Here is a 26,205-nt window from a genome sequence, read left to right as displayed (position 1 = left end):
AATACAGCAAAGCGGGCACAAATTGGAGCGGGGTGGGCTTTGAACAAGACCTCTACTGACCTGGGGTCAGGTGTGACCCTTGGCAGCACCAGCGCGCGACACGGAGTCAAGGTGGCTGTGTGGCTCTGCCGAGGCTCCTGACTCCCGCCGGTGCCCACTTAGCTGAAGGCACTTTTGTCCCGCATGTTGGGAGCAAGCGAGGGGGCTCAGTGGAACTCCAACCCCAGAAATTCAGCAGCTGTCCCGCTGATTGTCCCGTGCGCACACCACAGCCTCCTCATCCTCAACCTGGTGGGGCTGAACTTCCTCAAGTCTGTGGGCCGGAGGTCTTCATCACTCGTCAGTCCTCCCCCTGCTCTGTAAGCCCCCAGGGCTGCCCTGCCATTTCAGTGTTGGCGTTTTCTTCTCCATTCTGTGTCTTCCTCCTGTTTGCTTGTTGTTTTGTCTTCCTCCTTTTTCTGCTCTGAGTCTCCCTCCTCCTCCTCCTCTTTTTCTTCACTCGTTTGTCCTTCTCTTTTTCCTTCCTTCTTTTCTGATCCTCATACGTGTTTTTTCTTTTTTTTTTTTTTTTGCTATTCTGCTCCTCTTTTCTTCAGTTCCTTCTCTTTGCTCATAAGCCCACTCTCTCGGTTTTCCTGCTCCCCATTTTCATACTGCCCTGTTCAGTGGTCTCGTCCTCCTTTTTATTTCACATTCCTCCTCTTCTTCTTAGCTCCTCCTTCCCTCACCTTGTTCACCTCCTTCATCTTTTCTGCTTTGTCTGTTGTTTTGTTCCTTTTGCTCCTCTTTTTTGTTCCACACTCTTCCTCTTCCTTTACTCCTCTTTCCTCGATTTTCTCTCTTCTTGCTCATCAATTTCTCCTCCTCGTCTTTAATGGATTCCCTCTGCCTGTTCCTGTCTTCTTCGTTCTTGCTCTTCGCTCCTCATCTTCGTATGTTCTCTCTCTCTAGTTCCTCATTCTTCTTGTTCATCTTTCCTTCCTTCCTCCCTCCTGCTCATCACTTCTTCTTGTCCTCTTTTTCATGTTCAGTTGCTCTGCTGCTCTTCCTCATGTACTCCTCCTCCTCATCCTGGCCTTTTCCTATTTTCCTGCTCCTCTTCTCTTTCCCAGTTGTCATTCTCCTTGCTCCTCTATGTTAACTCCTCTTCCTCCTCATGTCTTGTTCTCCTTTTCTCCATGTTGTGAGTGAACATCATCTTCTTCTTTGTCCTTAACCCACACACGCACAGACCCTACTCCATATTCTCCCCCTCTCTGGGGTGGGATGTGCCTTGAATCCCCCATGCAGGCTCCACATGGGCCTTACCAGGAGGTTCTGCTGCCAGTCAGTATGTCAAACCTGTGACTGGCACTTTGGCCCACGGAGAGGTGATGGTCGCACCCTCACCTGGGCACATTTCACCAAGGGGTCCCGCCTCAGTCACACCTGACCTGGGTGATCCATCATGTCCACCTGAGCTCACTCGGCCTTCTCTGCTCACTCCTCTTTAGGTGAGAAGCATCCGGACATAAGCGGGACTTCCCTGGACCAGGAGGCGTCCTGGACGAGGAGCACAAGGAGGTGGGTGGCATGTGGCTCTTTCTGTGGCCTTCGGCCCATCCACTTTCATTTCTCAGTATGTCTTTATAGTTCAATATAGCGCCTTTCAGACGCGTGGGTCATTTCTGTTGGCCTCTCTCAGGATTCGTTTCTCTCTGTGTCTGTCACTCACCCCAGAGTTTTTACAGACCTGACGCCCGACCTCAACGTGAGCCGCAAGGCATTTCGCTGCACCTCTGGGTCCGTTCCAGTTTGGCTATCTGTGTCCTGAATCTGGGAGCCAACAGTGCAAACACAAAGACACACAAGTCACCAAACATGGAGACTTCACACAGCTGGCGCTTGAACCCACGACACCTGGTGGGTGAGGCAACTAACCACTGAGCCACCCCTCCTTCATTAATTAAGGAACCTGAGGTGTCACACAGCGCACTTTAGGAGAGGACACAGTGATGCCACAGCGCCCCCAGCTGTCGCACTCCAGCGTGTCACTCTGCTCTCTGGCTTCACCCCATTGGCCTCACCTTTCCCTCTAAGTCCACCAATACACTCCACTGTCTCACTCTTTGCTTCACCTCATGGTGATGACCCGCCCCACGGTTTCACTCCACTGCCTCATTTGTCTCCACTGTTTCTGGTCTGTCTTGACCAGCTCACCCTCTCTGCACTCCCTTACCTCACTTTACCTCACTTGACTCCTGTCGGCTGAGACCCAAACGTCACGGTCAGGCAGAGAGGACATGTGGGACGTGTCGATGAGCACACGAAGGCAGAACTTCTCACTGGACACGCGACCAGAGGGATCCTGGGAACATCTGAGCCTGTGTAATGTTGGGAGTTACACTTCTATCTGTTATATAGTGCCTTTCACGTTGTTTTATAGTGACTTTCGTAGCTAATGAGTCTGTCATTTTCTAGTACCTTTCATGTCTATTGTAGAGTGCCTTCCATGTTTGTCATTTTTACAGAGTCCTTCATTACTATTTATGTATTATATAGCGCCTTTCATACATCTCTCATTTATTTTAATACATTTAATGCCTGTCCATTATATGAGGGGGAGTCAAGCTAAGGTTAGAAAATGGGACGAACCCTCACAAGACTGATAAGGCCATTTCTCAATGGAGTCATCAGCCATTTCAATGCACTGGCACCACCTGCCAGGAAGTGCCGGGATTGCAGCAGAATAAAAGGTTTTATCTTGTCCTCGCCACCATTTTTGTACCCATGTTATTGTCAAACATCACATGCCAAGGGGTCCTACAGTCACTAGTGGAAGTGACTGTGACCTGCTGGAGACCAATGTGAAGCCTGCTATTCGATCCAAGCGCTGAGGACTGCTGACTCAAGAACAAGACAATGCCCGCCTGCCCACAACAAGGCTGGTCTGGAGCAACTGAAGTTTGAGGTGTTGCCACAGATTGGGCACTCTGCGATTTCCACGTTTTTGGACCGCTAAAAAAGGACATCTGGGTGGTCGTTGATTCAGGATAAAGGACAACATGAAGAAAGTGGCACACAAGTGGGGGCGAGGACGAGACAAAACCTTTTATTCTATTAGCACTTCCAGGCAGGTGGCACCAGTGCATTGAGAAGGGTAGAGACGCCACTGAGGAATGACAGCAGCAGTCTTGTGAAGGGTCGCCCATTTTCTAACTTTAGCTTGACTCCCCCTTATATAGTGCCTTTTATAAGTACTGGATCTGTCATTTATATAGCGCCTTTCACATCTATCTATCTATCTATTATAGACAAGAGAGACATTATCTATATCTATCTAATATATAGCGCCTTTCATATCTGTCATTTATCTAGTGTCTTTCACGTCCATTATGTAGTGTCTTGCGTGTCTATCATTTATTTATCATCCCTCATTCCTATATATGACTTATATGGAGCCTTTTGTATGTGTCAGTCATTTATGTAGTTCCTTTTATCTCTATCTATTATATAGCGCCTTTCATGTCTCTTACATAGCTCTGTAGTGTCTTTCATGTCTCTCTATGATGTAGTGCCTTTCAGATCTATCTGTCATTTATATAATGTCTATTATATAGTGCCATCCATATCTGCCATGTATATACAGGGTGGTCCAGATCTAATTATGCAATTTTCATTACGCTATAACTTATTAAGTTTATTACTCCGAGCCCGTATCCAACTGAATGGAAGACAAGTGGTACATTACATGGAAAATCAGTGAATTAATTCAATGTACAGTAAGTCCTTTTTGTTTATTACAAGATATTCTGAGCAATTCTTTTGTCTTGTATTGTTTTCCTGTAATAGGCAGCGCGTTGGCGCAGTGGGTAGCGCTGCTGCCTCGCAGTTAGGAGACCCGGGTTCGCCTCCCGTGTCCTCCTTGCATGTTCTCCCCGTGTCTGCGTGGGTTTCCTCCCACAGTCCAAAGACATGCAGGTTAGGTGCACTGGTGATCCTAAATTGTGCTTGGTGTGTGTGTGCCCTGCCCGGGGTTTGTTTCCTGCCTTGCGCCCTGCATTGGCTGGCATTGGCTCCAGCAGACCCCCATGACCCTGTAGTTAGGATATAGTGGGTTGGATGGATGGATGGATGGATGTTTTCCTGCATTGCATTAAAAGTTGCATAATTAGATCTGGACCACCCTATAGTTTTCTCCATGCCTACATACGTATTATATAGTGCCTTTCATGCATGTCTGCCATTTGTCCAGTGTCTTTCATGTCTGTAATTATTGTATGTCTGTCAGTTATTAATCTCTCTATTATCTATTATATAGTGTTTTTCACACATACAGCACCATTCATATCTGCCTGCCACTCAGTTAGATACTGTATATAGTGCCTTTCATGCCATTCTGGTCACTCAGCACGGTGCCGGAGAGTTTTGTATGTTGATTAACACGTGCGAATTAGAATTTCATGTGACAGTTAGAGCCCTCTGTGTGTGTCTTATCTAGCTCTCGTTTATATAGCGCCTTTCATATCTATCTGTACTCGCTCACCATAGCACTGGACACTGGTGATGTGTTGCATGCCGCTGATGGACCCCCTAACCCCATTATCTCTCACTACCCTTAGACCCCCACCTGCTTAACCTCATGAACCCCACTGCCCCCCCCACTTTATGTCACCTTGCCACCTCCGCTGTCTCTCTTCTTACTTGACCGTCTCACTCCCGTCTTCTCACTCCATGTCTCGCCTCACGGTGGTGGCTGTGCCCACATCAGACTCGTGCTGTCTCACTCCCTGCCTCACTCCTGCTTTTGCCAGATTGTCTCACAACTTTCCTGTCATTTGTTCCTGTTTCTCCAGATGCCAGTCTGCCCATTAACACGGGTGGGCTCGGCTGTGCCACCTGCAGTGCCCGATGTTGGATGCCATGTCCACAGTTTTGATTTCTCTGCCCGGTCTCGTGTTTGTTTCCATATAGCGCCTTTTGTAATCCGAGGGGCACTGTGCCTCATCGTAAGTGGGGCAGTAGGCCGGCCGGCCCTTCCCAGGGGGTCTGAGCCACGGCGCTAATCCCTGCTAATGACTCTGGAAATCCCCCGCTAAGCCGGATGGCTTTTGCCCACAGCTGCTTTCAGCTCCAGCGCTTCATGTGTCTGGGGGGCTTGCTGGAACTTACATTAGGGGTCCCCTGTGTGTCCTCCTGTGAACATTAGTGTGGGGTCAAATGGCACAGAGAGGGCACCAGAAGTTAGGTGTGTGTGTGTTTGACAAAAGTGGGCAGGATGGCCAGTCAGAGGCAGTCCGGGGGTCTACTGAGAGTGGGAGAAGAGGATCAGGGCACCTTAGGGGTGGCAAAAGTGGGAGTAAACTGGGGGTGTCCAACTGTTCAGCCTTTAGTCGCCTTCAGGCATTTAGACTGGCAGCGAGGAGCAGGAATGTCTCAATCTCTCCACCCCTGAGGGCTATGGGGGGATTAGTGGGAGGTGTGGAAAATCCTGAGCGGGTTAAATGAGCTGAGCGCTTAATCTGTGCACCGAGGCTGGCGAGGGCATCTGGAAGTGAAGGGCCAAGCACTGCCAAAGTGGGCGCGTCTGCTTCATGGGCCTTCAAATATCCACCAGTGGAAATGAGTGTGGCCCCTCTGGAACCCAGCAATGCAGAGCGGTCTATAATGAAAGGCGCTATAAACAGTAAGGCTTGACCAGGCTGCCTGTATAGGACTTGACCTCACCATGTCGGCGACTGGGTCTCACTCTGTGTGTCTGTCACTTTGTCTGCAGGATAATGAGCGAGGTGGCCTCACAGAGGGATGGCACCACCACGGGCCGAGCAGCAGAGGGCGCACTGCAGCCGCAAAACAGCAGCGGCACGGAGGGAGACGGCAGCAGGAGCTTGTTGGAGAGGCTCCGAGAGCTCGAGGTGAGCAGACGGGTCTTGGGCATGGGGGGGCGGTTTATGTTTGCATAGTGGAGGAGTGGTCTTTGAAGGTACGACGCTTAATTTAACCCCGCAGACTTTTCTGTGTCTACAAAAACAAAAAAATGGTGTCTTGGTTCACTTTTTCAGATCGTTTGTGTATCGTCTGAGGCTTCCTTAGAATGGCCAGCAGGTGGCGCACTTGGTCGAGTAATACGTGGCGGCGCCTTCTACACATCGGTGGGCAAACGGAGACTCGTGCGGCGGGGGGCGTAAATCAAACGTAGAAATGCGTGTGAAGCCGGGAGGTCGAGCAATGAGTGACCGCACGCGTGCTTTGTGCGTGTGGAGCAGAGAGCGGTCGGTGCAGGGCTGCCATCCACTCCTCTTCTGGGACATTCAATGGCAGGCTCCTCCCCAGCGCACCCCGGGGGTCTTTGAAAGGACGGGACTTTAAATTGGTTTTATATAGTGTAGAGATGAGTCTGAGTATTCAAGACTGATCAGTATCGCCTCTGGAAAAGAAACGGGTGGGAGGCGAGGATCATTTATTAATGTGTCTGATTTGAAAGTGGTGGAAGAATTGTGTGGATGGGAAGTTCAATTTGAAGATGCAGACATCATCCGCGTACGAATCTCGGAAAGCGCGATAATCCGAGGCGTGTTCCAAACATTAAATACTGGGCAGGTGTGAGAGGGTATGGTGGTCGTCATGTTGAGGAGCAGCAGATGAAAGCTCCTCTGTCTTAAAGTGCTTCCTTCCCTGTGAAGGGCAACTCATATAGTGCCTTCAATATTAATCTATCTGTTATATGGTGCCTTTCTATTATATACCTATTATATAGTGCTTTTGTATCTATTAATCTATCATATAGTGCCTTTCATATTAATTTGTCTATTATATCGTGTCTTTCTATCTATCCATGTATTATTATATGGTGCCTTTCATATCAATTTATCTATTATATACTATCTATCTATTTATCAATCATTTTGTGTGTTTACATCTATCTATCTATTATATAGTGCCTTTCACATCTATCTATCTATTATATAGTGCCTTTCACATCTATCTATCTATCTATCATTATATAGTGCCTTTCACATCTATCTATCTATCTATTATATAGTGCCTTTCACATCTATCTATCTATCATTATATAGTGCCTTTCACATCTATCTATCTATCTATCTATCTATCTATCTATCTATCTATCTATCTATCTATCTGTCTATCTATCTATCTATTATATAGTGCCTGTCACATCTATCTATCTATCTATCTATCTATCTATTATATAGTACCCTTCATGTCTATCTGCCTGTCATCTTTATTAGAATTTGTAGTATTGATGGTAGTGGTAGTTGTATTTTATATTATTATTATTATTATTATTATTATATAGACTCAGGGTTTGCCAGCATAAGTCTGATCACTGAAAACGTGTTGTTTGTCACAAGTCTGGAGGATGAAAGGCTACAGAGGGCTGCAGTCCAGAAGCCGCAGTGTGGAGCAGGTCAGCAGCTGCAGTGGGGTCCCAACCTGCCATGGTGTGGTGACACGTTTTGTACCTTTTAGGATAAAATGATTTTGGTACAATAAACCAGTGAGGGTCTGACTAGGAGCTTCACTGGCCTCTTTCTAGAAATCTCTCCAAAAGAAACCGCTTTGTGTGCCTGTGCCGGCAGAGCCAGAAGACCTGCTGAAATGCTTTCTCACAGGTGGTGCCAGCTCTGGGCATAAGCCAAAGTGAGCACCGGCCTAAAGGGGGCGCCAAAAAGTCCTTTCACATACAATCATGAGGGTGGTGCTCGCTGCTTTCAGTTGTGATTACAAGTTGGCTGATCTCCAATGGGGGCACTCCCCCACATCACCCCCCAACATCACCCCTGCTTCCCCCACTAGTCAGTCTCAGTTACGTATCCAAATCTATAAGAGGGACTCTGTTTTGGATGTCAGTTTTTGGACATTTGGAAAAGAATCTGTCTAGGGGGCCCAATGTCCGCTCAAGCCGGCCCCGCTCACGGCTGTGTATACAGCAGCACAGGAAAGAACGCAGACGTATAATAAAAAGGCCAAGTGAGCCCTGTAACGATAGTAATATTAATAATCAGAAAAGAAAATCTGCACTGCATATTGCAGACTATTTCATAAGCGTGCAGACCACAGTAGTGAACTAAACGCTCTCAGTGCTCACTGCTGCCTGCAGCCATCTGCCCGCCTGTCTGTCTGTCTGCCCGCCTGTTCATCTGTCTGTCTGTCTGCCCACCCATCCGCTCACCTGTTCATCTGTCTGTCTGCCTGCCTGTGTGTCTGTCTGCCCGCCTGTTCGTCTGTCTGCCCGCCTGTCTGTCTGTCTGCCCGCCTGTCTGTCTGTCTGCCCGCCTGTTCATCTGTCTGCCCCCCTGTCTGTCTGTCTGCCCACCCATCCGCTCACCTGTTCATCTGTCTGCCCGCCTGTCTGTCTGTCTGCCCGCCTGTTCATCTGTCTGCCCCCTGTCTGTCTGTCTGCCCGCCTGTCTGTCTGTCTGCCCGCCTGTTCATCTGTCTGCCCCCCTGTCTGTCTGTCTGCCCACCCATCCGCTCACCTGTTCATCTGTCTGCCTGCCTGTGTGTCTGTCTGCCCGCCTGTCTGTCTGTCTGCCCGCCTGTTCATCTGTCTGCCCCCCTGTCTGTCTGTCTGCCCACCCATCCGCTCACCTGTTCATCTGTCTGCCCGCCTGTTCATCTGTCTGTCTGTCTGCCCGCCTGTCTGTCTGTCTGCCCCCTGTCTGTCTGTCTGTCTGCCCACCCATCCGCTCACCTGTTCATCTGTCTGCCTGCCTGCCTGTTCATCTGTCTGCCTGCCTGCCTGGATTTACAAAATGCTACGGTCACATGGTTAATGTTAATAATTAATGGGGTAAAAGTTTAATTGTGGTCTTAAATCAAAACCCTATAAGCCAATCTGTTTTGGAAATTTACAATAATTAGATTTTTTTTTCTGGGCACTTTATGGGTGGGCACAAAAGTTAGTTGTAATTACAGCACGACCACACACAAGCCCATCTACTGATAGACCCCCTCACCTGTTGTGTGGTGTTTTACTGAGGGGGCTGCACGTAGTAAAAAAAGACAAACAGGTAAAGGTTTGGGGCGACACCGGGACCCCGTATATTATAAACAGAAAATAATAAAGAGATTTTCAGCAAAAAGGAAATGCCGACTGAAAGCAGACTGACCAAGATGGCGACACTTAAATATGCGCCAGGCAGGAAGAGGTGGGTCCAGGTGGGCGGAGACTGGAAGTGACATCAGAGACGGGGAGGTTGTCAGTCATCCGAGTCATCCGGTCTGCCGAGAGAGGGGGATCTGATTGGTCAGTTTCGCTGTGGTTGCTCAGTCAAACGCGATCATTTGCTGAAATACCAGGCAGGAGAGGTTGACACACGCAGGGAATACCAAGGAAGAGCGCAGAGAGTCGCCTTTGAATCCCATTGATGATTTCAGTGTGGACAATGGGAGCCCTGACTATCGGCAAGAGTGACAAGGAACACAATCGAGAGAGGAAAAGCGCCAGCAAACGCAGGTTGAGACGCACGAGGAGACCGAAGAGAGGCGTAGGACGAGCGCTGAGGGTACGCGGAAGGCAAAAGCAATGAAATCGTTTAAAACGGACTCCGTCTCTCGATCTCGCAGACTTGATGTAGCGAGGAGAGATGTGGCGTACAAAGCTGACTGCCCGACTCACTCACTCGTCCACTACTTCCATTTTATTTACAAAATGGCCAGAAAGCTCATTTGAATATGTCAGTAAAAAAACAAACAAACCAAACACCCCAAAATCACCAAAACGCTTTGAAGATTTGACAGAAATTTGCCGATGTTGTGGATGGCCGACCCGTGTTGTTTTTTTTAATTTGTTGCTAAGGACACGGGAGCGAGTGGGCTGTGCTAAGATGACCTCATACATGATTGGCGCAGCGCAGAGGCGGGGCCTTTTGGTTTATGCTAATAAAGGCCATCAGCAGAAGTGATGGGCGGGGCACACAGAGCGGCACTGACCAATGGGGTGGGCGGATAAGTGAAGAAGTGGGCGCCTCCTGGACGGGAGAAAGAGAACGAGCTGAAAAAGTAAAGCTGGTGAGCAAGTGTGCCATAAAGGCCAATGGGCAGTGCCAGGTGCCATGGCCAGGGTTTCGCCAGAAGCAAAAAAGGGAATGAGTGAGCATTTGAGGAGGAAGTGGTGTCCTTGGGTCCAAGAGAAGCTTGGCCAGATTAAAAACTAGTGCTGCTTGGTAAAGCGGCCCCCCCGTCCACAGCCAGACCACAGAGGGGCCGGCCGCTGTACGTGGTGCTCAGGAGGTCATTTCTCTTCACCTCTTCTCTTCTGTTTTGAGCCCATAAAGACCTTGGTTGTCTACATTTGAGGCTGCCGTGTCTTCTTTCCTGGGCCCATGAAAAGGTCACTACAATACAACCGGGGGGACAAAACAACCCCAGAATCGAAAACCTTCAATTCACTGCACGGGTCGTGTAAACGTGTGGCCTGCAAGCGTCATTGCTGTTTGTGATAAATTAAAGTCAAAGACCACTTCAGGACCAGGAGCCCCAATGCACAAAAGTCCCAAAAAGTTCCAAAACTCACCACTAGAGGGGGAAGTCGCACTCAAACCTTGACTAGTAATAAGAGCGGGCGCCAAATCTTCATAACATAAAATTATTAACTCCTAAAATTATTCAAGTATTCGATTATTACTAAATATTCATAAAATTAATTTTATTATTCAGAAAACATAAAGTTTATAAAATAAAAAGTCTCATTATGAGCTCCAAAGAGGACAAAAGGCATAAAGACGTTGCCAGTAAGGCAAACAAAATGCAGTAAAATTATCCCAAAAAGAAAGCGTAGCAAAAACCAAAGAATTTAGCAACTGGGCGCCAGGCAGGACCTGCGGGAGACCCTAAGGATTTAAAGGGCGGAGGGCAGTTCCAGACTGTGATTGACAGGTGGCCCCGCCCCTCGGGAGCCCCGCCCACAGATTATATGGCACGTAACACAGGGAGCTTGGATACACAGAGAGAGCCCACAAAAGAGACGTCAGATATGAATTTGCAACCCTGGCTAAGACATGACATTAGGGAATAAATCCATCCATCTATTGTCCAACCCGCTATATCCTAACTACAGGGTCACAGGGCTCTGCTGGAGGCAATGCCAGTCAGCACAGGGCAGGAACAAATCCCGGGCAGGGCGCCAGGCCACTACAGGGCACACGCGCACACAGCCACGACTGTGGGAGGAAACCCACGCAGACATGGGTAGAACATGCAAACGCCACTCAGGAAGGACCCGGGAAGTGAACCCGGGTCTCCTTACAGCGAGGCAGCAGCGCTACCCACTGTGCCACTGCTGTGCCGCCCGGAATAAATCCATATTAACCAAAAATAAAAAGCAAATTACACAGAAAAAAAGGTAGAAACTTGAACATACAACTGATAAAGACGTAAACCAAATGAAAATGCTGATGTTTGGTCAGGGATTAACACAGAGCAGCAAATACCAAATATTGGGGTCCTATGGTCACCCCTTTGTACTCTTTAGCCTTCATATGTTACACTGCCTTACAGCAAGCAATAGAACAAACAGGAGCGCGTTACACATTAAATCAATTATGTATCATAGATAATAGACCCAAATTATCTACCTTAATAAAAGGATAAGTGTCTCAGTGTCCGTCTGTGTCCACTTGCTATGTCTTTGTCATTCCAACAGATGGCGCATCACACACATTTATAGTAATAGTCCAGCTGACGTCACACCACAAACATTAACAGTGCTTTTACAACAATCGTACCAAATGACATATCACAGACATATGCATTGTGCTTTTCATTCCAACAAATGGTGCATCACAAACACGTCTGGTAATAAAATGCATTGCATTTGTCATTCCACGTAAACATTAACACTACTTTTATGAAAATCATACCAAATGTTATATATTTTAGAGACATATGCATTGCATTTTTCATTCCAACAGGTGGTGCATCCCAAGCTTTTCCACTAATAAAATACACAGCATTTGTCAGCCCAACTGACACACCAACTGTCACACCACAAACATTAACAGTGCCTTTACGAAAATCATACCAAACGGCATCTATCACAGACATATGCATTGCACTCGTCATTCCAAAGTAGTAATAAAAAGCATTGCATTTGTCATTCCAACAGATGGTGCATCCCAAACTTTAACACTGCTTTTATGAAAATCATACCAAATGTCGTATATTTTAGTGACATATGCATTGCATTCATCATTCCAGCAGATGGCGCATCTCAGACATTAGCACTGTTTTTACAAATCCCATACCAAATGGCACATAACAGAGACGTGTGCCTGGCCTGGTGCGCTGCAGACATTACCACTGAGGTCTACGTTGATTATTTAGATTTCATAGACGGGTCACACAGCTAATTCATCAAAATAAAATGTGAGTGACACAAAATGGCATTACAGCCTAAGCGGCAGTGCATCATTTCAGCCTTACTTTCTGCGTGGCTTGGTCTATCACATGCCCTCATGCCCTTCTCAATACGGCCAACAAGATAGATTTGTGTTCATCATGCAGTAATGGCAGGAGAGACAGGGGTGGTCTTCTCTTACCAGACAGATGGTGAAAGGTAGAGGGGCTGGGTGACCAACTTCCAATTGCAAATCCTGGACCAATGGCTGCAATCAACTAACTTGGCTCATCCAATCCTATTTCAGTTACAGTCCAATTGCAGCAATCAATCGAATGGTGGCATCTCTCATCTTGAACCAGAGTGGCACTGCCCCCCTTCACTGCTCGCTGGGTGTTTGAAGAGCCCCCGTACCTCCCGTTCCCCCGAAGTCACCTTCTCCTGTCATGTGTTTGTTCTCACAGGACGGGCACCTGCTGCCACCCACCACTTTGGCACTGCCTTTTGCCCCGGGTTGGCACTCACACTAACAGGGGATCTGCTTCTTCCTTTTCAGGCTGAGAACTCTGCCCTGTCTATGGCCAATGAAAGTCAGCGAGAAGCGTATGAGCGATGCCTGGACGAGGTGAGCCACCGAGGTCCGTGGTGGTGGTGGGGGGGATTTGATGGGGGGGGGGCAGAGACTCGAGCCACCAGAACTCGCTCTGCAGTCCCCTAAAGGCCCTGTCACATTAGGTGACTTTTCTAGTGATCTCCAGTTGAGGCCTTCATTTGCACTCAGTGGTGCCCGTCCATGAAGCCAGTCGTGTAATGTGACATGTCCAGTGACTCGGGCCAGCTGTGTGCGACTCGCCCCTCAGTCAGCTTTGATTTTGTTGTTAGTCGCCAAGTGGGACAGCTGGCAGCCAATGAATGCTCGTCTGGGAGTCCAGAGCACAGAGTACAGTGATGAAGACTGGGGACCCCGGGGGGCTTTGGACCTCACAAAGAAACAGAAGCTCATCAGCCTGATGTCTCATGTTTCACAAACCCTGACAGAATGGGAAAAAGAAAAAAAGGGGGGGGGGCAGAGATTACCGTTAAACTTGCCATCCTGTTGAGTCAGACTCTGGGGGGATTAAACCATCAGAGCATTCTGGGTGGGACCTAGGGGGTCTTCTCACCAATCACTACCCCTGAGTCAACTGAAAGATCTGCTGGTCCTGTCGCACCAAAATGACAAAGTGGGGGACCCCCCAATTAATGAAGCGATTAATGAGGAAGCATTAAAACTACCGGGTGTGCCCTCGCTGCATTGTTAAAAGTGTGACCAACACTCCGTTTAGGAGTCACCCAGGGGACCATGAGGGGCATCTTCACCCAGGCTGGGCTGTCACCAAAGTGGGCGAGCAGGACTGTGCTGGAAGATTCATCACCCAGTCAGTAAACGTGAGATGAGCACCGGCGGTCAGCAAGTCTGACATACCCGACGACTACAAGTCCCGCGACGCCACATCGGCTTTGACGGCTCATTATGGGATGATCGCCAGGGCAACGGCCTCGTGTTTGTACCCGCAGCACCCTGTGGAGAAATGTCACCGTTCCGTTAATGAGGTGCCAATCGACTTGCCCAAACTCGAACCTGGGGACCCCCCTGTGGCTGCAGGTTTTTGTTCCCACCATTGGACTCTTAGCCTAATAAAGTGAGTCGTTATTTCCCAGTTTCTGTGGTTTGGAGTCCAATGTAGAAATTACAAACTGAGTTTGGGAGCTTTTTATTCAAATGTGCGTCGTTATTTTATGTCATTAACAGCAAATTTTAACTTCATTTTCATTCTGCTTGTCCCGGTGTTTTGCTTATTTAATTGATTATTTACTAATTTGGGGGTCCGACACTGAAGTCGTTGCTGCTGTGCTGGTTGTTCGTTGTCACTTCTTCTTCTTCTTTTGGCTTCTCCTGTTAGGGGTTACAACAGTGGATCATCTTCTTCCATATCTATCTGTCCTCTCCATTTTGTTCTGTCACACCCATCACCTGCATGTCCTCTTTCACCACATCCATAAACCTTCTCTCAGGCCTTCCTCTTCTCCTCTTCCCTGTCAGCTCTGTCCTTGGCATCCTTCTCCCAATATACCCAGCATCTCTCCTCTGCACGTGTCCACACCAACACAATCTCAGCTCTCTGACTTTGTCTCCCACCTGAGCTGACCCTCTAATGTCCTCATTTCTAATCCTGTCCATTCTCGTCACACTCAATGCCAATCTCAACATCTTTAACTCTGCCACCTCCAGCTCTGTCTCCTGTGCCACCGTCTCCAGCCCATATGACATAGCTGGTCTCACTGCCGTCCTGTAGACCTTCCCTTTCACTCTCGCTGATACCTGTCTGTCACCAATCACTCCTGACACTCTTCTCCACTCACTCCACCCTGTCTGCACTCTCTTCTTCACTTCTCTTCCACACTCCCCATTACTCTGTACTGTTGATCCCAAGTATTTTAACTCCTCCACCTTCATCAACTCTACTCCTCATCCTCACCATTCCACTGACCTCCCTCTCATTCTCACACATGTATTCTGTCTTGGTGGTCCTACTGACCTTCATTCCTCTCCTCTCATATCTCCACCTCTCCAGGGTCTCCTCATCCTGCTCCCTACTATCACTACAGATCACAATGTCATCAGCAGACATCACAGTCCATGAGGTCTCCTGTCTAATCTCGTCTGTCAACCTGTCCATCACCATTACCAATAAGAAAGGGCTCAGAGCCGATCCCTGATGTGATCCCACCTCCGTCACTCCTACCGCAGACCTCACCACGGTCACACGTCCCTCGTTCATTTCCTGTGCCACTCTTACGTACTTCTCTGCCACTCCCGACTTCCTCATACAATACCACAGCTCCTCTCAGTCACCCTGTCATTTGCTTTATCCACAAGATGCAGGGAACAGGAAGATATGGAGAAAGATGTTCAGCTGTGGCAACCCCTAACTGGAGCGGCCAGAAGAAGATGAAGATTTTCCTTAGCACAATTGTGCCCCCTTCTCATCCTATGGACTCCTTCCAGCCTTCTCTCTATGGTGCTTGTTAATTGTCACCATTAGAGTTGAACGAAGGGAGCAAACTACACAGGAAAAGGGGAAAAATAACAACAAAAGAGAGCTGAGCATTTATAGCTTTAGAAAAAACCCAAAACAAAGTATATATATATATATATATATATATATATATATATATATATATATATATATATATATATATATATATATATATATATATATATATATATATATATATATATATATTGTTTATTTGATTTTAGTAAATTTAATAAAATGTAAAAAGAAAATAAAAAAACAAATCAGTGCAATAGCAGCAATGCCTGCTGGGTAGAGGACATAAGGCCTCCTCCTCCCTTTGCCTGACGTCTGGCGGCCATCTTTAGGACTCTCGTGTGAAAAAAATCAAAATATTTCTAAACTAGCAGAATACCCGCGTATCGCAGCGGAGACGTAGTGTGTTAAAGAAGTTATGAAAAAGAAAAGGGAACATTTTAAAAATAACGTAACATGACTGTCAATATACAGTATTTGTTTTGTGAGTGTTACTGAGTGTTGCTGTCATCAAGGATTTGATTCTCATTATTTCTTTCAATCAGGCTCGTATTTGTAGGATGTGTTGTGTTCAAGTTACATTCCGTGTTTGTCAATCGTTGTAAAGATGACAGGTTTCATTCATCGATTCGTTTCTTACTGCATCAATAAACAGCTCGTCTTCTTCTTTATCTGAGACCTGACACACTGCATGCACGGGTTTTTTTACACTGTCTTCCTTTAGCGGGACATTGACTTTTTCCACCGTGTGCTTTGTTTCCGCAGTAGCTGCACTTATGAATATGATTGTATGTATCAGACGCTTCATATTTTTGCTGCCTTTCAATTGTGTAATTCGGTTTTGTTCAGCCTTTGGAACTGTTGCCTTTATCTGTGCACTGCGCCAGTTCACGTGAGCCACTCGTGTACTTGCATCGAAGTTTCCCAGCTGTGCTGGTGCCATCTCGTGCTATGTCCATGGCTGTATCTAATGTTACCTTAGTCCTGGCACTTAAAACTTTCTCTCGCAGTTTCGCTGAGTTTGTGCCAAACACCACCCTGACCATCTCATCTTCCTCTCCATAAACACAGTCCTTCACCTGTGAATATTTAGTGGGAGTTTGCTATTGGATTGCCGCTGACGGACGGCCTTATATGGGCAGGCACTAAATTACAAACGCCAGCGCAGCCTGTCTATGAACTTAATTTAAAGTGAAGGTTTACATCGTGCTTTGTTTCCGAAGTAGCAGCACTCATGAATATGGTTGTATATGTCACTCGCTCGCTTCTTATTGTTTCGCTGCCTTCTCAATTATATAATGCATGTTTTCTTCAGCGCTTTTTGGAGGTCTTCCTGGTTTTCTACGCACTGCGTTGACAGTCAGTTCACGTGATTACGTGGGAGGCGTGATGATGTCACATGAAACTCCGCCCCCCACAGCTTTTGAGCTCAACTCCATTACAGTATATGGAGAAATATACCTTCCAGTTATGACCATTAGGGATAGAATTTCGAAATGAAACCTGCTTAACTTTTGTAAGGAAGCTGTAAGGAATGAACCTGACAAATGTCAGCCTTCTACCTACACGAGAAGTTGGAGAATTAGTGGTGAGTGAGTGAGGGCTTTGCCTTTTATTAGTATAGATATAAAAAACTGAACTGCTGTGTTTTATTCTGAATGCCAAATAAAAGAAGAGTTAAATAATAAAGACCCGCTAGTTAAGTGAGATCAGTTCTTATTGATTGGGATAAGTTGGTTGGAACAAAAACCTGCAGCCACAGGCTGGGGAGTGGTCCCCCAGGTCCCCCAGGTCTGAGTTTGGGAACCGCTGGTTTAACAGAACAGCAGATGGAAGCGCAGACCACCGCAGGGTTCATACGAAGAACGCCCCCCAACCCATGGAGGGTCCGCCATCGTGAACATAAAAGAAGCGCGTTAAAGAAGCAGATTTGATCGTTCGGTCAGAACACTTCTCTTCTCGATGTCACAAGCTGTGCACTAAAGCAGATGGCCTGCTGGGAATTCAGGACCATCCAGCCAGGGCTGAGGGGATAAAAAGAGAGGCAGGTCTCCAAAAAGAAGAAGAGGAGGAAGAGGTTGGTTTTTATTTCACCATAGCAAAAAAAAAAAAAAATTAAAAATGTCACTCGTCTGTCACCTATCTGTCACTTGTCTATCACTTGTCTCTCACCTGTCTGTCACTTGGCTGTCACCTATCTGTCACTTGGCTGTCACCTGTATGTCACCTGGCTGTCACCTAACTGTTACCTGGCTGTCTTACTATCTTATGTACATCCTGGGCTTGCACTGGTCATTACATTTGCTTACACAGCAGATGCTTTCATCCAAAGTGACTTACACAACAGGTCCACATAATCCAGTAACATCAGTCCGGGATTGGGTTGGGGGGACTGTTTGGGGACGATCTCAGGGGCGCCAGCAGTCCACTTCTGCCAAATTGACGAAACAATGAGCATGTTACAAATCCTAGATCAGAAAGTCATCAGAGGGTCTTCAAACACGTCTTACACACATTGAGCTCCAGATGCTGGTGGGCAGCTCGTTCCACCCACAAGAGATTTGATGTCACCCAGAGGTGCCATCGCCCGATGCCGTTCATCAGCAGCTCTGAGCCGTTGATGAAGGAGCAGAGGACCCCACGAGTGTCCCCCATATCTGTAGGTGGTGACCCACTGACTACTCTCTGTAGTCACTTAACATGTGCTGCTAGGGAGTGATCTGAGGAGAGGAGTGACACGTGCCCACCTCGGATGTGGTCCTCCTGCCAGTGGTCCGGTACGTCTCAAGTCCAAGGCCTGCGTCCTTTGTCAGATGTGCTCTGATCTGGTGGATGTTGTAAAGTGTGAATCTTCAGGACCGGGAGACCAAAGCCACATGGCCAGTGAAGTGGCCATCGATCACCACGACATGGTTGGTGGGTCTTAGTGACAGAACAGACCGGGTGGGTGCTGAACACAGCTTGGATAACAAGAAGGTCCATCTTTGCCAGGTTGAGCTGGAGATGGTGCTCCGTCATTCAGGTACCAGTGAGACGTGCTGAGGTTCAAGCTGATCCCGCGTGGTCCTCCGGAGGGAATGACGGGCACGACTGACATGAGAACACACGGGACAGGATGATGGGGCCATGTGTGTGGAGAAGAGGGGAGGACCCGCCATTGATCCCCCAATCCCCCAATCATGGTAGGATCTGCCAGCTGAGGGCAGTCCCAGAGAAGGTGGCACTGGTGGTCGACCGCATCAAAGGGCAGAGGAGAGAGCTTGCAGGGTGAGCACAGAAGACATGTTGGTAGCGCCAGTCAGTCCTAGCCTGTCAGCCACAGCAGGTAGGGGCGTCTCGGTGGGGTGGCCCTTCTCGAGTCCCGACTGATGAGGATCAAGCCAGAGATGGCGAGTCGCAGTGTTTTGGGTGGGCAGGACAGGAGAGAGAGGCTGCTCTGTGATGGCCAACTCGAGATCATTCATGGATGTTGACTTTTGTTGTCTTCTTTACCTTCCCTACAGGTGGCTAACCACGTGGTGCAGGCGTTGCTGAATCAGAAGGTAAGTAAGTCGTACCAAGCTGCGGAGGGCACAGGAAGGCATTTAAATCATGCAGGAGGGTTTGGCGGCAGGGGCTGTGCCCACATCAACTGCACCTTCTTTCAATCAGTTGGCTGTTTGTCCTCCGGCCACGAGCTCCTCGGGCTCCTTTTACTGGCGAGGAGGAGGAGGATGACTGACCCCTTGATGTCCACTTGCTTGCAGGACCTGCGGGAGGAGTGCATCAAGCTGAAGATGCGCGTCTTTGACCTCGAGCGCCAGAACCGCACCCTGAGCGAGCTCTTCCAGCAGAAGCTGCAGGTCACCGCCGGGTCGCAGGTGCAGGTGAGGCCGAGGTGGGCGTCCAGGGGTCTCGCGGGTGGGTGTGAAGGTGCACGTTAGACACTGACGGCGATCTGGAAGTCACACCCTGCCAGACTTATTAAAGGAATAGCCCACCCAAAAATATTTTTCATATGTTATGTACCCCACGGGGGTGGCATGGTGGCGCAGTGGGTAGCGCCGCTGCCTCGCAGTTAGGAGACCTGTGGTTCGCTTCCCGGGTCCTCCCTGCGTGGAGTTTGCATGTTCTCTCCATGTCTGCGTGGGTTTCCTCCCACAGTCCAAAGACATGCCGGTTAGGTGGATTGGCGATTCTAAATTGTGCTTGGTGTGTGTGTGTGCCCTGTGGTGGGCTGGCACCCTGCCCGGGGATTTGTTCCTGCCTTGTGCCCTGTGTTGGCTGGGATTGGCTCCAGCAGACCCCCGTGACCCTGTAGTTGGGATATAACGAGTTGGATAATGGATGGATGGACGTACCCCACGTAGTCCGTAGCGATGAACGAGAAAAATCTCGTGTTTCTGATCCAGAAGGGAGTTCACGTCATAAAACGGTGACCCGAGCCGCACAACGACAAATAATGTGAAAAACGTCCAAATAAAGGGAATTAAGAAATATGGATAAAAGAAAAAAAAAAAAAAAGTCACGTTAGTCGTGTCACGTGATCCGCACGTCTGCTATTGCGTGAATCTTCCGGAAAAATCGGCATTCCTCAAAGACAGGAGCACACAAGTCACATGGGACGCCCTTTTTTAGTTTTGAGATTTGAGATTAAAATGATTTTCTCTCCCATTACTACAAACTACATGGCGTATGGAACACATAAAAAATGGAATTTTTGGGTGAAATCTTCATTTAGTATAAAAAAATAAGAAGAAGATAACGCTGGAGGCTTTTCTGCTGCTAAAGGAGAGAATTAACGGCTGCCAATGAAACTGGCCAGTCATCTGTGTGTCCCTCATGAGACTTCTGGGGCAGGTGAGACCTGCGACCCACCCAGGACACCGACCCCGACCCCCCCACCCAGACCTGCACACTCCACCATCTCTGTGCCCCCCACTGTTAGTCATCCCTTTAGCTCCTCCCCCAAATGTAAGGCGTAGATGACTCCACCCCTTTACACCTTCTGCTCTTTTTTTTTTTTTGAAGTGCTATGTGTGCCACCTTGTAGTTGGGTTATGCTACTCCAGATATCATCTCCTGCCCCTGGCACTGTTACTTGTGGCCAGTGCTTACAAGGTGATCGATCGCCCCATGCCACACTGTGGTAAGGGCGCCATTGTCAGTCAGTCAGTCATTGTTTAGCCCACTGTATCCTAACACAGGGTCATAGGGGTCTGCTGGAGCCAATCCCAGGCAGCACAGGGCGCAAGGCAGGAAACAAATCTGGGCAAGATGCCAGCCCACTGCAGGGCACACACAACAAGCACAATTTAGGATCGCCAATGCACCTAACCTGCATGTCTTTGGACTGTGGGAGGAAACCCATGCAGATATGGGGAGAACATGCAAACTCCACACAACGACAAATGATGTGAAAAACGTCCAAATAAAGGGAATTAAGAAATATGGATAAAAAAAAAAAAACCCGTTAGTCGTGTCACGTGATCCGCACGGGAAGTGAACTCAGGTCTCCTTACTGCGAGGCAGCAGCGCTACCACTGCACCACCGTGCCACCCACCATTGTCATGAAACTTTATATTTAGACATTACAAAATAATAATACAAAAAAAGTTAAATGTGAGCCCTTAGAACTGCACACACAATCCAGTGCCTCATTAATATGTTACCTTAAAAAAAAATTATTGAGAAATAGTGGAGCGGTGCTGGATGGAGTTATGAGGTCATTGATGGTGGTGACCAGCAGAGGGCGACATTTAGGAAGTTTTACAGCAGCTGTGAACGTCGGCCCATCGGCTTAGACTTCAGGCTGTTCAGCGTTTAACGTTGCAGTCCTGATGGCGTGCTGATCATTTCAGTTTACTTTGCTACGTCTGTGTCTTCCATACTATGCCAGTATGATGAAGATGATGATGATGATGATGATTGTTGTTGGATTATTATCTATGTTTTAACCTTCTTCTCTCAATATTTGTGACATCACATTGTATTGTAATGACCTGGAGTGTCCCACTCTTCAGGTTCTGACCGAGGGACGCTATAATATAAATACTCGTTATGTCAGTCAGTGTCCAACCCACTATATAAGAACACAGGGTCACAGGGTCACCTGGAGCCAATCCCAAGGCAGGAACACATCTCTGGGCACACAGACACCAAGCACACAATTTAGGACCTAACCTGCATGTGTTTGGACTGCGGGAGGAAACCCACGCAGATGCGGGGAGAACATGCAAACTCCACGCTGGGAGGACCCGGGAAGCGAACCCGGGTCTCCTAACTGTGAGGCAGCGGCACTACCCACTGTGCCACCGTGCTTCCCTACCCGTTATGTCATTCTATTAATTTGCGCTAATTTCTGGAGTCAATTAAATGTCTCTTAAGAGGGGGATGTCGTCATTTACAGAGCCGGTCAATCCATTAGGCGATGTAGGTGGCTGCCTAGGGTGCCGTCATTTGAGGGGCGCCATTTAAGAAAGTTAACCGGACACTGAGAGCAAACCCCTCATCCACCTAAGTCTAATAATGTCGACGGGATGAACACAAAGGAACTGCCGCTTGCGTTTCTGAAGGCCGCCTAACTATGATGATTATGAGTGGGCCCCGTTAATGGAAGTAATCCTGAGGGGGTCCAACACCCGAGTCGTGATGATTCTGAGTGGGCACTCTTACCTGCTGGCTGCTGTTTATCAAAGTAAAAGTGCGCATGCCCTGTACGCCAAGTCTGCATTATATACACAAAGGGGCACCATTTGTGCTACTGAAGGGGCACACACTGCGGACCCCCCAAGAGGAATACAGCCCCCACCCTCCGTCAAACTCTGGTGATAAGTGGGCACCTGAGGGGGACCAACAACTTCTGTCGTCAAACATTTGTGCCACTATAGGGACACACAGTGTGGACCCCCAGGGGGATGCATATATCAGACTCTGATAATGATGAGTGGGTGCCATTAATGAAAGTAAACCCAAGGGGGGACCAATACCAAGCCATCAAACTCTGATGATACTAAGTGGTCGCCGTTACCTGCTGGGCTCCATTTATGGAAGTTAACTGGACACTGAGGGGGAACCCCCCCCCCCAAAATGGTGAAGTATGGTAATAATGTCAGGGGTATGCACACAGAGGGGCTGCCGGCTTTGTATGTGAAAGGGTATGCCTCTGGACATTGAGGGAGATACAGCGCAACCCCACCTACCTCCACCATCAAGGGTTACGATCATGTGGGCACCATTAATGAAAATCTACCTGGGAGGGTGTAATGCCCAGGTCATCAAACTCTGATAAGTCTGAGTGGGCACCAGTTTTCAAAGTAAAAGTCCACAGTATCTACACAAAGGGGGCACACACTACGGACACTGAGGGGGATGCAGCCCCCCACCGCCAAAACTCTGATGATGATAAGTGGGTACCGTTAATGAAAGTAAACCTGAGGGGGACCAACACCTCCAGTCGTCAAACATTTGTGCTACTAAAGGGGCACACAGCAGACCCCCAGGCCCTCAATTGATCTCTGTGGGAGACCAATGGCATGTCCTCAAACTCTGACGATACTAAGTGGGCACAGTTAGCCACAGGGTGCCATTTTGGGAATGCTCTGTACATCAAGGGGCGTGCCCTCTGCTGGGCACCATTTATGAAAGTTAACAGGACACTGAGGGGGGGGTACAGCCCCCCCACCACCCCCATTCAAATTAGGATGATGATGTGTGGGTTCTGTTAATGAAAGCAAACCTGAGTAGGATGAACAAGCCCAGTCATTAAACTCTGATGATACTGAGTGGGCACTGTTACCCATGGGGGTGCCAATTTAGGGAATGCTCTGTACACCAAAGGGTGCGCCCTCCTTAAAGTCCACAGTAGGTACACAAAGGGGTGCCATCTGTGCTGCTGAAAGGGAGGAGAGGGGGACCAACATCCACTCTGGACAGTGAGGGGTGATGTCTGACCACCCCGCCTAGAGCTCCGCCGCTGGTCTTTGAAGCTGCCAAGACTGGCGTGCACGAGGAGGGACGGGGCGGCGTTTTGTTTTGCATTTGGTTTTGTATTCATTTTATTGTTTTCAATACCAGTCGCGTGTGTTTTATTGTTTTAAAGCTAATCATTGTTATTGATTGACATTTTGTTGTCTGATGTTCAGAGAAGGCGCAGTTTAGCGGCTCAGTGCAGAGCTTCGTACTTCACGTCAGTTAAGCGCATCATCACATGACCAGTAAGCATAGGTGGAGGTCCGGGTGAAAAATGTCCACCACCTCAGGCGTCATCATGAAAGTGAACCGGACAGAGCAAGGGAATCCCTGAACCCCCAGATAAGCCCCCCAGTCTCAGAAGTATGATAATAACGTCGGTGGGATCGCTCACTGCTGCCGGCTTCACTCTCGTTTTAAGCACACCAGTGGATTTTTAGGACATCATCCCACCATGGACCCCTTATTGTTTCAGTCCGTCATACTTCTGATTCTGATTTTTAGCCCCCTGTCATGTGACTCAGGCTGAACCCCAAAACCTTCCCTTTTTGTTAAGTTGACTTTTTGACTCCTCTTCCTCAGGTAACATCGGAGCCCCTTCTAGAGCACCCCTCGGAACCCCCAGTCCCCGGGCCGGTGAAGATCACAGACCCCCTAACAGAGGCACAGATGCAGGTGAGCCCCCACTCCTTTTCTTTATGTGTTCTGTTCTGGTCAGACATTTTCCATTTCCATTTATTTGCTTAGCAGATCCCTTTTATCCAAAGCAACTTACAAAAGGGGGTCACCATAATGGAATAAAAAATCAGTGTGGGGGTGGTGGTTGGGGGGGAAACCGCTGTTTGGGAACAAGTGTGACAGGACAAGGGGACAAAACTGATCACCGCAAGTTAAGAGTGCAGAACAAAATGCCAGCAAGTCTCAAAGCCTATCTCAGTCAGTCAGTCTGTCTGTCTGTCTGTCTGTCTGTCTGTCTGTCTGTCTGTCTGTCTGTCTGTCTGTCAGTCAGCCAGTACCCATCCCACCATATCCTAACTACAGGGTCACGAGGGTCTGCTGGAGCCAATGCCAGCCAACACAGGGCACAAGGCAGGAAACAAACCCCGGGCAGGGTGCCAGCCCACAGCAGGGCACACACACACACACACTACGGACAATTTAGGATCACCAATGCACCTAACCTGCATGTCTTTGGACTGTGGGAGGAAACCGGACCACCCGAAGGAAACCCACGCAGACACGGGGAGGACATGCAAACTCCACACAGGGAGGACCCGGGTCTCCTTACTGCGAGGCAGCAGCACTACCCACGTCGCCACCATGCCACCCTGCCCAGAAATTCATCAGACTAGAGGGTCTCCACCTGCTTCTTCAGTACACCGAGGGGCTCCAAATTTCAAATGGAGCTCCACATGAGAAGACTGAGATTTGATACCTCGCAGAGTCACCAGTAGATCTGAGTGGTCGAGAAGGAGCAGAGGACCTCCCAAGACCTCCATTAATGCAGGAGGTGCTGACCCGTTGAGCGCTCAAGGATTTGAGCTCCATGTGTGCCACTCGGTGATATTTTCATAAGGAGGACCAGAACTAGAAATATCGTTTTTCGTTTTTACAAGCACGAGAAGCGAAATTAAGACAAACAAACTAAAACTAAATAAAAATAAAAATGAGTGATATGTGAACGAACTGAGACGAGAACGAAAATTGATTAAAAAAACGAAAAAAAAAAAAAACCCCAGCAATTTCATTTTCATTCGCTGCGGCTCAGAGGGGTTGTCAGTGGCGTTGCGCTGGGCACCATGTGCTGACCGTGTACCCTGGGCCTACTCCAGTCACGTGGCGCGACTTCCCTAAAGGCCCGTTTGTTGGTTTGTTGAGCACGTTTGGCTCGTCGGGTTGCAGCGGTAAGCGCGTCTGGTTGACGATGGCGAGTTTTGCGCAGATGTTTGCGGGTAGAAAGCTCGAAAGTAACGTGTGGCGAGTGCTCCGGTCACTGGTGGGTGAACAGGTAAATAAAAAAAAAGTGCTGCCACATAATCAAACCATAAAAACGGAAGGATAACAATAAAAAAAGAAGCCTTCACCGGAGCCCACCATTGGCCGTGCACCAGCTCCACCAGCTGGCAGAGTCGCCATCGGATTTTATCCAGAGGCCCACCTTCACGTCCAGTGTGCTCCCGCGGGACCCCCAGATGTGCCGCCGAGGACCCGCAGCGTCGCTTAACAAGCCGATCTGGGCAGCAATAAGAGACGCACGGGCTGCGTTGTGGGGGAAAGCTTTTCAAATGATGGAATTAATGACTTCTTTAACAAATGTCTGCACTCCCCCCTGGTGTTCCAGTGTGGCTTATTGAAGCCCACCATAGCGCTAGGGGCCGATAGCCTTTTCATTCGGTGGAGTATCTGGTATGGCTCCTCAATATTATTTAATGTTCATATCGCAGAATTGCATAACTTGTTAGCAACAGTAATCACTTTCTCAATGGCGCCCTAGGCTAGTGCAGACAAACTAGCACATCAGTGTATATAGCGCCTTTCATATGGAGCACTATCACTCTTTTTGTTGTGCCAGCAATAGGCAAAGTGGCAGTGGATTTAATTAAGGGATCAGGAAATGAAACATAGTCAAAAATAATTGAGCTAAAAGTCAAAAGCTGGAAAATTCATATTTATATCCAACACATCAACGTAAAGACACTAAGAAACAAGAACCAGGAAATCATAGACAAAGAACAAACTTAACTATATGTTACAATTTTTAATGGATTCATATCCATAATCTCGGACAACCAGGGATGCTGACTTCTTTATCATGTAAA

The 26,205-nt window shown here is 48.2% G+C and overlaps 1 protein-coding gene across 2 annotated transcripts in view; it reads left to right on the top strand.

Annotated features, from left to right (window-relative positions):
* The window catches only part of nckap5l (NCK-associated protein 5-like), a 59,257-nt gene that overhangs the window by 22,496 nt on the left and 10,556 nt on the right, over positions 1 to 26,205 (top strand). Inside the window, exons 3-8 of one of the 2 annotated variants that reach the window (XM_039746659.1) lie at positions 1,494 to 1,563; positions 5,756 to 5,894; positions 12,897 to 12,965; positions 18,939 to 18,977; positions 19,182 to 19,301; positions 23,969 to 24,061. In XM_039746659.1, coding sequence (XP_039602593.1) covers positions 5,760 to 5,894; positions 12,897 to 12,965; positions 18,939 to 18,977; positions 19,182 to 19,301; positions 23,969 to 24,061 — 456 coding nt within the window. In that variant the 5' untranslated portion in view covers positions 1,494 to 1,563; positions 5,756 to 5,759. The remainder of the gene's footprint in view (positions 1 to 1,493; positions 1,564 to 5,755; positions 5,895 to 12,896; positions 12,966 to 18,938; positions 18,978 to 19,181; positions 19,302 to 23,968; positions 24,062 to 26,205) is intronic. The other variant, XM_039746661.1, reaches the window with a different exon arrangement.

Source organism: Polypterus senegalus, chromosome 3, assembly GCF_016835505.1.
Source record: "Polypterus senegalus isolate Bchr_013 chromosome 3, ASM1683550v1, whole genome shotgun sequence".
NCBI classification, from domain to species: domain Eukaryota; kingdom Metazoa; phylum Chordata; class Cladistia; order Polypteriformes; family Polypteridae; genus Polypterus; species Polypterus senegalus.
This window is presented reverse-complemented; position numbering and strand designations above follow the sequence as displayed.